This window comes from Gambusia affinis, linkage group LG04 (genome assembly GCF_019740435.1).
Source record: "Gambusia affinis linkage group LG04, SWU_Gaff_1.0, whole genome shotgun sequence".
Taxonomy (NCBI): domain Eukaryota; kingdom Metazoa; phylum Chordata; class Actinopteri; order Cyprinodontiformes; family Poeciliidae; genus Gambusia; species Gambusia affinis.
Genome location: NC_057871.1, coordinates 7770800 through 7783856, shown reverse-complemented (window position 1 = coordinate 7783856; position 13057 = coordinate 7770800). Strand labels below are relative to the sequence as shown.

Below are 13057 nucleotides of genomic sequence, written 5' to 3'. Positions count from 1 at the left end.
AATTAGTCAATACTGTTAGAAACCAATGGCACTAAATATACAACCGGACATGCAATGAAATGGTTCAGATCAAATCATACTTGTTTTAGGATGGTAAAATTGAAGTAAAGATCTAATTATATTAATGATACATAGTTAGATGTGAAAACTGATGTTCATAGAAACTGTGGAACACATTTGGGAGCGTTTGCTTTTCTTTTCTTTTCTTTTTTTTTTTTTTACCAATGAATGAAGCTGATGCACATAAAAAAAGTATATTTGTGGTTGCAACACACTTTAGTATGAAGCTGTCTAGAGGTTTATGAGTAGTTATGATGTTGAAACAGTGTAAAGTGAGCTAAATGTGCAGGACCCCAGACCGAATTTACATGGTACAACCACGAGAGGGCAGCGTTGAGCTATAAAAACAAATCTAGATTGTGATTTGCCTGTAGCAACTCAACACAGAAGATTAATATTTCCTTCACTTCTATGCATTTTTTTAACTGTTCAGGCAAAACAATACTTTTGTCAAGAAAAAGGAAGCTGTGATTCTGAGAAAATTATGGAGGTGATCAAAATATCTTGCAGTGTTTCCATCCATGCCAACACTACTCATTCAAAATGTCTGTTTTGGTTGGCTTTTTTGTGTGTGGGCTATTTTTAAATAATACTCTTTTATTTCTGGTGGGAGAATTATGAAGGTGGGATTATCACTTTTTTAACAGACTTAGATAAAAGTTTTATTTCGCAGAGAGCAGACAGTCAGATCCATCTTCTTGAGAGCAGACACTTTTTGGGCAGCTTTTGGAAATGTCTGAAACATCAAACCATGACAAAGAATAATATGCGCAAACACCGGGACTAAACTTTCCTGTGTTGACTCTTAAAATATAGTCTTATCACAATGGCATACCATTCCTGTTACCACAACAGTACTACAGGTTATCCATCACAATATCTTATGCCACACTTGATATTTTTTCATAGTTTTTCCTTCTGTATTTGCCATCTTTTTTAGATTTACAGTGCCATGAAAATTCAGTTGTGCTCTTGGAGATTGCTTTTCTTTCACTTTTTTTGTCACACTGTCATGCTGTAGATCATCAAATCCAATATCAGACAAAAGTAACCATAATAAATACAAAGAAACTGTTTCAAAGGATCTAAAAATGCATCCAGATCAACCTGGTTCAATGTGGAAAAAGTAGTAGCATAGCATATCCTCAAACAAGTTTGAAAAGCCTCCAAATCAATTCTGCAAAGGAAAATGGTCTAAAATGTATCCTCAGCTATTTTAAAGACTTTTAAAGAGTTTTAAAGACTCTTTTCCAGTTATTGTAAATGCTTAAAGGCAGTCGTTGCTGCCAAGCATAGCACAATCAATTACTGGTTTAGGAGTCAGTCAGATTAGCGAGCCAGGTTGGTATGGGTTGCTTTATTCCCTTAATAAATAAAATCATGAACCTTTGTTATGCATCTACTTTAGTTAATTCTGCCAGATGTTAAAACTGATTTAATGAGCTATAGCATTTCAAGTATGATGAAAGAGAAAAATAAAACAAATTTATAATGGGGTTTGGGGTAGTGGTGCTTTATTACAGCTGCCACCTGATGTTGGATCTGGAAATGGTGTTCAACTTATTAGTCATTACAACAAATGACTAATGGAAGATACATGTAATGGTTCAGTTAAGAGTCTAAGAGTCAGATTTGTTCTCTTTAAAAAGAGAAAGCACTGGCTGAAGAATGTACACATTCATATGCATTTATCAATGTGGGAAACCTTCTGTGACAGATTCTCAAACAGCAGTGCGGGAATGCAGCTCTGGCTCTGACTCCTGCTTATCTGGAGCTGTGTAATCTCTGCGAGGTGTTGGGGCCGCTCAGGGGAAAAACACGTACACAACCCCAAAAGGAAAACATGCCAGTCAGGGGGAGAACAGTACGGTACTCTTTGGAGATGTTTACGTTATTCCAAAAAGGAATAAAATCAATCCTGATGAATGTTATTATGGTGGCTGTGAGTTGCGATTACTTATGCAAGGTGCTTACTCACAATAATATTGAAAATTACACAGCACTAACTAAGGTAATTTTCTGAGTAAATGGTTGCCACATAATAATCAATCACAGAAAACCCCACAGACTTTGGAGCAATGATGTTCTTTGAACTGTGTTTTGTTTGGCAGTATAGCAATCAGAATTATCAACAGTGTAGAACTGATGCTTTTCTAGTGTCCTGTAAACATTTAGCTGTTACATCGCAGTCATGATGTGGGCGACTTGGAGAGTATAGTAGTCATTTTGCGATTGGAAGGTAGTAGGTATAACTCCAACTTTCACCTGTTGAGAGCAAGGAACGAGCAGTTTTCGAAATGGGTAAATTCCCCTTTAGTGTAAGGTATGTTGAATAAGCATTTTCAGGTTTAAGGAGCGTAAGGCCTACAAGATCTGGGTAAGGTCAAATTTCCTGATATAATGTAAAACTTTCCCAAGTGGTTAAGTCAAACAAGTCAAAATTGGCAAAAATGGTACCTCCTCACACGGTCAGAGCCCCTCTTGCTTTGGCCACATGACTGCCTGGCCTCTTATTAAGCTTCCCCACTACAGTACAGCAGACCCCACAGTGTTCTGATAACAGAAACTTATGTAAGAATAATAATTAGTAGTGAGATCACTATCCTCCTGGCCTCTCTGGTCCATTCCTAGATTTATTGGTGTGGAATGGAGTCAAGTCACTTGAGATTTATGGTGTTAAGGGCCAGCGAGAGGGAAAAGCTGCAGTTGGAACAATCTGTGGTTTAAATGAGTGCCTGCAGAATTTTGGAGGGTAAAAAGCAAGCCAATGAAAAAAGCTTTACAATTTCCTTGTGGAAAAGAAAACAGCAAACAAAGGCATTATTTTAATACATTTAATAGTGCACTTTAATTAACCTGTACAGAAATAATATTAATAATAAAAAAGATAAAACACATTTTTGTAGCACAAAGCTTACCATGTACAATAAAATAACATAAAATGATACAAAAACACACATATTTGAGGTATAAATATATTTGCTTTAAATTAACTGTCATTGTCATGCGTTATTTGGCAGAGACACTGTTACAGGTACAAACTGGTAGGATATAAACAAAGGGCTTAGTGAATTAATTACACACTGAGCACAAACAGCTTGGACAGTCTCCTATCGAAGAGCGTCGGTGCTAGAAGAAGTTACGTGGGCACAAATCTCTATAATTACTTTTTAAACACAGCGAGACAATAGAGAGAAAGATGCTTACGCAAATAGACTTTTATCCTTCTTGTGAAAAAGCACATTCAGTCTCCCCTCTTCTTTACAGTAAAACCTGTAAAATCCCCACCTTTATAAAAGGACATTTTTTCTCTCTCTCGTCTTTCGTGTAGCTGGAGGTTTCAGTTGCAGTGAGTTGTGTCTTCTGTTCTCTTGTGCACAATGAAAGTGGAACATGTATAGTTTTCAATATATTCCTAATAGGATAGAATTGCAGACAACAAATAAAAAAAGAATGTGAACTGTGCTGTTTTTGAGATTAAAACAAACATTGATGCCTTCTAAGATGAGCTTTAGCTTTTTCTTTATTTGGTCCATTAAATCCATTTTTTTATCTTTTTTTTTTATCTTTCTGCTCCTCTTTAAAATTGCTGACGAACTAACTTTTGGCACTAGCACGGAGACTAAACCCGTCTCGTGAATCTTCGCAAACAAATATCAGCTTCCACATAAAACCCATGACTCACTCAAATCCTTCTGGAGGGGATTGCAGCGACTTTTATCTGTCAGTAGATGAGATCCCGACTGATCAGTCCTTTCATTCTGGTGAGCCAGCCACCGGTCCTCCTCCTCCTCTACCGGCAAGCACTAAAACCCTGCGTGCAGTCGCCCACCTGTCATCTCACCATATCCTGTCTTTTGTTTCCACTCAGTCTGTGGATTTGCATCTTTCCTCACCCACACATTCATTCATCAACTCTTAATAACATCTACAGGTCCTCCTGTGCTTCGCTGTAACAGAAAAGTTGGTCAGAGGCAACGTGAGGCGGACGGCCACATCAACTTTTTCTGACCAGAATATTTTATATGTACATGCTTTCCTCTGACTGTAAACCAACACGACAAATATGCGCTTAGCATTTGTTGCTTTGCACACACCCGCACACACAAGCTCATGCATACGTTGAGTCTTCTTCGCTTCTCAGAAGCCGTATCATCCCTTTAGATAAAGTCTAAACCACACATTCCGAATCAACAACAAAATGTCTCCAGGATGAGACATGGCTATGCGAGTCCTCTCAGCAGTCCCAACAAGACCAGTTTAATCAGTCTGTTTTGACTCTGGGAAAAATGAGTCCTTGAATAGGGGCTCCATACTTTGTTTTTTTCACTGTGAACATGACTTGACTCCATCCAAAGTTGCAGTCCAAGAATTTGCTGTGGTCTGAATTGCACGCTGCCTATTTATTTATCCATGGAAACGGTGAAGGAGTCTCTTATTCGCGCCACCTCAGCAGCACACAGCTGTCCGTGGAGTTTATTGTACCACTCTGGAAAACGACCCCTAAAACAGAAGAAACAGATTTAGTGTTAGGATGAAGCGTCTCTATGAAAATATTGGCATATTTAGTGACAAGCTTGCTTTAATCAGAGGTGCACCAATCAGGTTTCTATTGACTGATATAAATTTTGGGGTTTCATTTCAAGGTCTGACTTGCTGATTCCATTTCTAAAATTCAGATTTCTTTTCAATAGATTATGATAAATAAAACATGAACACTATTGTTTATGAATGTTGATTGAGGTTTAGTTTTAAATGGGTAAAACAGTGAAAGCATTTTAAGATTATACCCATTCATGCACCAAAGCCCGTATACCCAAAACTTATCTAATTTTTAGCACTTCAAAGTACATGTTGGTAATTAATTATTATTTTTTTGACTAAAAACAGGAGGAGACTTTCATTTTGATGCTTTTAAGGATTGGGGAATTTCTCATACTGATTGATGCATCTCCAGCTATGATCATCCTGGGTTCTGTGTAAGCCACTAACCTGAGGTCAGTTCTGGAAATGTGCGTGAGTCTGGATTTGTTGGTTCCACAGGGTTCTACGTAGTAGCGTGAAGTGAGCACATTGGCCCGGACACCCACCACTGGCACCCCTTCGTGGTCCACAGACGTAGATACAAGTGCACACGCACCTTTTGGTAGGTCCGTGATCCATGTTCTGAGAGTAATAATTAAAATATTTTTGCATTAATGTGTAACTTTGAACTAAAGTGGAGAAAATATGGAAAAATAAATAAATAAAAAACAAAGCGTGAGGTGATAAGAAAACGAGTCTACCTTAGCACCAGGTGGTCTCTGGTGGGATGCGGCGCCATGGCGTTGCGAACATACTGGTAGATCTCTGTCCGCTCATCCAGCGTTTCCACTACTCTGCTTTCCAGTAGATCCTCGTCCCAGTGGCCCTGCTCTCGCAGCACTCGGGTCAGAACTTCATCGGGACTCGCTGGAATCTCTACAGTGACTTTCCAGAGCCTCAGTGGAAATCCATCGTGAACCTGCAGGACAGAACGGAAACGACAGATAACATTACACAAACATTCTGTGGGACATTTTGTGTCCTCTGAGATAAACCTGAACATATTCATCAGTTAAAATTACCGTAATGTCCTGTTATAGCCACAATCTACTAAATATGTTGTTCTGTATTTTAGGTGTTTTTTTATGTGGTAAAGGAGACGATACATTGTCTCCATTTTCTTTTAAAATTAAAAATCCAAAAAGTGTATGGAGGATATATTGAGAGAGAAAAGGAATACGTATAAATAGATACCACATTTTGTAAACTCTGGATCACTTTCCTTTTAATTCAGCATTTTGTGCTACTTTGAGTTAGTCAATCACAAAAAGCCTCTTCAAAATAAATTCAAGTTTGTGGTTCAGAATAAAAATCCTACTTAAACTTTACAGAACACTCCAGCTGTATTTGAAAATGAACTCATTATGGTCCATCAGCTGCTTTGTTCTCCCATCTGACGGTAAAACATAGCCGCTGTGCCGCTGTGACTTTCACAAGGAGAAAAGATAACTCTGTCCAAGTCTTTAAGCACGATCAGCACAGGAAATGTAGGCCTGGGAGAATGGAGAAGTTGTGTTTGTGTGTGTTGCGAGATGAAGCTGATGTCATTCTGGGAAAGAGTCCAGAGCAGAAGGGATAGGAGCGAGAAGCCAAGAGCGCAGCCGTTTTCACACGGATGCCTTTCTAGACAGGAAACCCTAATTTCTGTTTTTCCACTCACTATTTAAAAATGCGAGTCGAACATGAAGATGACAGGAAATGGAGATGGCAGCTTGTTTACATACCACAGACAGACTAACCCATATTTCCTTTTTTTAAAATGAATTTCATCAGCTTGGTGTTTACTTGAGGTGGACTTACCTTCCTGCAGGCCAGCTCTGCATGCTCAGGCGTGGAGCAGCTGTCGTAACCTTTGAACTTGTCTTTTGCCTCCTTTAGAAGCAGGTCCAGGCTGTCCTGGAGACAGGCTCGGTAGCCCCCCTGCCCGGCCTCTTCACCAGCCAGTTCCTCAAAGCGCTGTGGCAGCAGAGCCTGCTCCAGGTATGAGTTTCTGCAGCGGTTCATCTCTTCAGGGATCTGGAAGGAAGAATCCAGCAGATGGAAGGTCAGGGCGTTACAAACCGTGAGGTAGCAATAAATGTTTCACCAATTTTTACTTTTTTTTTTCATAAGAGGCTGAAAATCTTTTACTCTCTAAGGTCTCCCTTATCACAACTATCTCCCTGGTTTATCAGAAACTATTAAGTTCTCCTTGGATACGGATGTGTCATTAAAGCAGAATTTGTTTCATTTATATTTCTAGGCTTATGCAGTTCATTTCTTGTTGTTTATCTCTTTCCTCCTTAAATTGAATCCTGACAATGTATATGTCAAAGATCATCTGAAAAACTAGCTCAGATCAAGATAAATGTTAATTTCACCCCTCCTTCCTCCTGAGGAAATGCAAATCTAATCAAATATCATTTAAGGGCTTTATTAGGTTTACTGACTGGATAAGAGCACAACGGGAGGGCAGGAAGTTTGTCCACAATCTAATCAAGGTTTAAATGACAGTAATAAGTCAAAGTGTGTGTCCCTTTAGCTTTAACATGTCTGAGGTGAAGCTGCAAGACAGAGCAGGTTTCATAAAAAAAATATTGCTCTGAGAGGATTTGCTGATTATTTAGTACACCTTGTAGAGGGAACACACAGTACTCACTGGTATGTGCTGTACAAATAACTGTAAAGATAAACTGAAGACAAAGTAAATTGTGCAAGATGTAGTCAGTCGGGGCATTCGTCACAGTGCTGCTTGCACAACATTCACAAGAATTGCAAAGATGAGTTATATAAGTGGCAGTGTGTTTACATGACAAATGCATGGACAAAAAGCATGTGACAATGACTCAATCAGCAACGCAGGGTCAAGTTGCATTTAAGCCCTAAAAACAAAGACTTTAGATATGACGTAGACTTGCAGTCTAAAGTCAGGATTTTCTAAAAACTAAAGACAGTTTTTCCCTATAGTTGTTAAGGTAGCAGCAAAATATATATATATATATATATATATATATATATATATATATATATATATATATATATATATATATATATATATATATATATATGTATAAAGTTATTTAAAATAAAAATAATTTTTTTGTATCATAAAATTTATTATAATACCATAATAGGAGCTACAGTTAGCTAAAAAAAAACAAACAAACAATGAATAAAATGTTTTGGAAAAATTAAAGTTGTCAAATATTTTCATGTTAAAAATCAGGCCATGCAAAACAGTGATTTAGGTTGACTAGTTAGGAGCACTTTAAGTATGTGAATGCTAATAAAGTTAATAAAGATTTGAGACTTAGAGATAAATATTTCATTGTTCTCTGGAAAGTGACGAGGCGGAGTGAGGTGGAACTGAAATCAAAACAACTTTATGGGTCAATCTACCATAAAGAGCAAGTTTATTTCCTACTGCGTTTGAGAACTGACCCTGAAAAGCTTCCTGCACTCCTGGATCATGTGTGCCAGTCCATGCGTGGCCGCCAGGTTCTCATTCAGGTCCCTCTGGTCAGGTTTTCCCAGCATCTGCTTCCGGTTCATCACCCTGTAACAAGCCAAAAGAGAAAGAAAGAAGATTTATTCATCATGACAGAGTGAAAACAAAGGGTCAAACGGTACAGAGCTGATGAACCCTCACAAGCAATTCCTATAAGTGGAACAATGTCTGTCTAAGTAGGCTAAGACTTAACCTTTTCTATTTCCTTCCATCTCTTCCCTCCATCTACAACATCCTACTCTTTTGTTTCCCTGGAGTGACCTCTTCCTGTTTTTGAAATATCCAGGATGCTTCATGTTATGTAACATAAAAGAGGTAAAAAAAGACACAGATAATGTCAATCACAATCAACAAGCTCCCTCCCAACATCCACACAACTTTCAAAAGAGTCGAAGATGAGACTGTTGAGGTATTTCATCTCAGTGTGATACTCTAGCTGCAAAACAGCAGACAGGAGGAGGCCTGGAAAGGTCACTGGAGTGTCATTCACCAATGTAATACACAATATGCATCAGATGAATCAACTGCATGAACAGTATTTATAGTCACAATCTTTCCATTAGCAGACTTCAAGGTAAATGTAGAGAGGCACTCATCAGTCTTTTCCAGCATATTTTTAGTTTTCTTTAAGGTTCAGTCTATTTTTTTTTTTATTTTTCAGAAATACCATAACTCTTTGAAGGTAGATAGATGTCAAAAAAATGTTAAATTATTCTCATTCATGCAACAAAGCATGGAACCTAAACTCTATCTGATTTTTATTAATATAAAACAAAGTTTATCCGAGGGCGCCATGCTGGTTTTGGCTTTTATAGATGGAAAAGTTGGAATAAGTTGGTTTTAAAAAAAAGTAAAAAACTCCTTTTTATGTGTTGGACCTACCAATCACTGATCAAAGCTGATAACCAGCTGATTCTGATATGTGGATCATTAATTGGTGCACCTCTAGGCAAATGAGACCACAGTAAAACACAAAACTTTTTATTTGGTTTGTCACTTTCATTGTCGGTACCTTAGTTCCCCACCCCCACCTCTTTCTTCTTCTCTGTCCTTTGTCTCTTTGTAATTGTCATAGCTTGTCCAATTTTCTGCATGAATCAGATACAACCCTTGGTGCATTTAATCTAGTATACTGCGCAGTGGGAGGAATAACTGATTTGCAATTTTTTAGAGAATGAATCTTAATAGATCACATTTTTAAACTGACTGGTTAGTTTTTCTATTCCAGACTGCTCACACTCGCACACCTGGGAGAGGAGCTCTCTTTGCGGCGGAGAGTGTTGAGGTGGAAGAGTGACGGCGCCAGACACACGGCCAGGTTGGTGGGCGTCATCTGGTTCTCTGCCACGCTCGCCGTCACATCACAGAGCAGGCACAGCAGGGTGCGCAGCGCCTCCCGGTTCTCATCTGGCAGCAGCAGCACGGCTGCGCGGGTTGCCTGAAGACGGAGTTCCTTGGGCATGTCTGCAGGGAGAAAGAGAAGATAGCATTTGTCATGGCTGCTTGTTAATACAATTATCCGGCGTCATGCAGCATCATGTCATCTTTTTATACAGAAATTAAATCCAATAAGGATATTGTGTAAGGAGCCACTTCGTCGGCAGAGTATGAGCAATGGCCGGGCCTGAAATTGGTGTGTTATGCAAGACACAGGATGTTCATAATATATCTTTTTTGGACAGGACTCCGTTGACTTGATCTTATGGAAACACTTTGTGAAACAGTAGGAATTAAACATTATAGGATCCTCATGCTAAACAGAATTATACACACGGTGATAAGTATCCACAGAAGCAAAAAATATTATTATGAGATGTAAAGCTGCCTACGTGAGCCTTTGTCTTTTTTTGCTTCCTTACATTGATAAATCTGTAGGAAGGTCTCAGACAGCTTGCTTGTGAGCAGCGGTTCAGGCAAATCTCTGAAATACTGCTTCAGCATGTCGGCAACGTCATAGGCCGACTGGCCTTCGTAGTTGACCCCTCCACCATCTGCGCCGCTTGCCTCGTTCATTTGGCGAAGAGCTTGTATGCGAGATTTAACTCCAGATTTCCTGAAAAGGCCAACCTGGGAGGAAGACGGAAGAATGTCATACATTCAGCAAATATCTGAAAGGATACCCCTCCTTCCTGGTTGCACGAGAATTTGTTTTAGGGCTTAGGAGCAAACAGGGCTGAACTCACAACTATGCTAGACTGAAGTTTGATATAACGTGAAAAAAATACGAAGAGGTTCAAAAGGTACGAAAATACAAAGAAACACGTGAAGTCCAAATTTCTTACCTATTGTGGTAAGATTAAATGTTTTCCCAATGATTCATGCCTCATATCTTTTGAATCAATAATTTGTTTTTGAAAAGAAAAAAGAACATTCTTGACTCATCCGCACATTAAGGGCTTATAGTTAATTGGAGTTACATCATAACAGAGATTGTTGACTGTTTTTGAAAGAAGCTCCCATGACACCCGGTGTGTATTCTTGTACAACACACTGTGTAGGACCTCATCAGAGGCCTTTTTGGGCCATACGAAGAGGCACTTGGGGAGAAAATGGGGACTAAACGTCCAGGCAGAATATTTTCCACCAGCGTTCACCATTTCTGAACAGAGGCGCCTTGTCCTATTTCAGAAGAAAGCAATCCTTCTTCTCACTATTTTTGTGCTGCTTTACCAGCTATTTTCTCCACATACGCCCATTCTGTATGTATGAATGCACAGACACACTTTACTAAAAGAAACAAAACAGCATTCAGAGTGCCTTGCGAAAGTTATCATACCCCTTGAACTTGTTCACATTTTGCAACATTCCACAAGATTTTGGATACTCTTTCAAGACACCGTATGTTTGGGATGTAAGAATGGAATTGGATGGAAGTTTGACTGACCAGATGTGTAGGAAGAAAGATGTAATACAATTTGTGCTAATCTGTTTACATGTATACATGTGGGCAATTAGACTTACCTGGTCAAGACACTGATTGCGTAAATAGCGCATGGCCTGCTGAATTCCCTGAGGAAGTGGCTGGCCGGTTCGCTGGACGATGACTTGGAGCGGTACACCGAACACGTTCCGGTCTTTGTAGTCCCGCACTTTGATTCGCTTCATAAACTTTGGCACAGCCCTGCAACACAAACACACAAAAGGAAAGAATGTAGCTGTAATCTTCAAGCAGGTCATATTTTTGCTTGAGTTTTAAGGTAAAAGGCCCCCACCAAAAAAATAAAAAAAATAAAATCAGAAAATTAATCCGATTTCCATGTAAATAAACTAAAAAGCATGCATGTTAACATAATATCTACAGCATGCCTGTAGATATTTGTCGCCAGGAAAACGAGGCCAGGACAAACCAAATATAAAAGATGGAGTTTGAAGGGAGATGCCACAAATTTACTGTGGACAATCTTTAACACCTGTTAATTTCATTGGATGTTCACTGACATGGCCACTGTTGGCCAGCATGACAAAAACCACAAAAGCTGCTGTCACCACCATCCCGTTTCACACAAACCTGCCCACAGATTTACAGATTTTTTTCTGTATGGGTGTGAGTGTGTTTAGCAGAGTGCTTCTGTGCGTGACTTGGGACAAATGCGTCTTTGTAAGACCAACTCACAAGACTCTGGAGTCCTTCTGAGAACCCCAGTTTGGGAAAAATGAAGAAAAAGAAGCATTTTATGATCATGGATGGAATTCTGAATATGTACAAGGGACCAACAATCAGACTCTGTCTTTCAGAAAGACCGTGATCTGTCATATGACTGTCAAGATGCCTTCTGTTTTCAGAGCAAGAAAGGCGCTAAACAAGAGAAAAACATAAATTTTCTTTTGTTTTAAAATCCTCTTTTTGACACTTGTTAATAATACAAATAAGGACCTTTCATAGGAGAAGAGCAAGAGAAAAGTGTGTTGAATGCTGCTCAAGAGAAATTAGAATAGGCTGAAACTGTACTCAGTTTCAGTTTTGCTTGGACTGAAGATGACAAATCATTTACAAAATTGTGCATCTCTAATTTTCAGGTTTACTATCTCCAATGATAAACCTGTTATCTTTCAGGTTTATTATGATTTTCTAGGACAAAACTTTAATTTGCATTATAGGTTGAAGCCTGGGGGAAAATCGTAACCAGTTGTTATACATATTAAGGACAATGGGTGAGAGTGAATATTTTTTAAATAAAGTGGCTCATGCTGCTGGCCTAAAGGGTGTTTTTTAAAATGATAAGTTAAGAAGGGGGCAGCTCTTTCGTGCCTTCAACTCAGCACCTTGCGTGTGAACAGCCATAATTGCACCGTTAAAAAGAAGACAATGTGCACCCCTTCCCAGCAATTATGAGCCTGGGAAAAGAATGTGAAACCCAACCTCTGTGGACAGCCGTCACAGTACCATACAACAACTTGCAGATGGACTGCACTGGGAGGCGGGTGGAACTGAAGGGTAGTGCCTGGTTGAATGGATTATGTTTTGGGGCTTTGAGAGGGGGCCGGGGGATAACTTATAAGAACAAATGTGACCAGTTGCAGCCTAAGGGCAAACAACTTAAGACGGCTCTAAAGGGCGTAAACTTTAAGTCCAACCACTCACCAACTGAAGCCATGCTTGTTTGTTGGAGTGTGCTTCTCCAGGAGAGCAGTGAGCTGCAGTAGAGAGAGTTTCTGCAGCAGATTCATCTGCAGCACAGACTGGCAGCTGATCTGGAGCTGAGCCGAGGCCAAGCTGGGGCGGTGGGAGTTCTGGAAGCTTGGCCAGCGGAGCTTCTGTGGTCTGGAAAAGAAGAGGAAGGCACAGATTGAGAACTCAGAAGGAGGAACGATGATTAACCGAAAGAGCAGTTAACCCCCTGGGACCTGTGTCATGCTTTCGTGTGTACAGGAATGCTAAAAACAACACAGAGTATCCAAATACTGTGTGTGGTCGAGTGATCTATG

General features: G+C 39.5%; 1 protein-coding gene across 3 annotated transcripts in view; it reads right to left on the bottom strand.

Moving 5' to 3' along the window:
- Positions 1-2880: 2880 nt before the first annotated feature.
- dlc1 (DLC1 Rho GTPase activating protein) overlaps positions 2881-13057 on the bottom strand; it is an 88400-nt gene continuing 78223 nt past the window's right edge. For 2 of the 3 annotated variants that reach the window (XM_044113785.1, XM_044113786.1), the window contains 9 exons: positions 12714-12893; positions 11093-11252; positions 9991-10198; positions 9379-9595; positions 8065-8179; positions 6445-6660; positions 5346-5563; positions 5053-5226; positions 2887-4563 (listed from right to left, as the gene is read on the bottom strand). In XM_044113785.1, the coding sequence (XP_043969720.1) occupies positions 4464-4563; positions 5053-5226; positions 5346-5563; positions 6445-6660; positions 8065-8179; positions 9379-9595; positions 9991-10198; positions 11093-11252; positions 12714-12893 (1588 nt within the window). In that variant the 3' untranslated portion in view covers positions 2887-4463. Of the gene's footprint in view, positions 4564-5052; positions 5227-5345; positions 5564-6444; positions 6661-8064; positions 8180-9378; positions 9596-9990; positions 10199-11092; positions 11253-12713; positions 12894-13057 lie in introns of all 3 variants that reach the window. The other variant, XM_044113784.1, reaches the window with a different exon arrangement.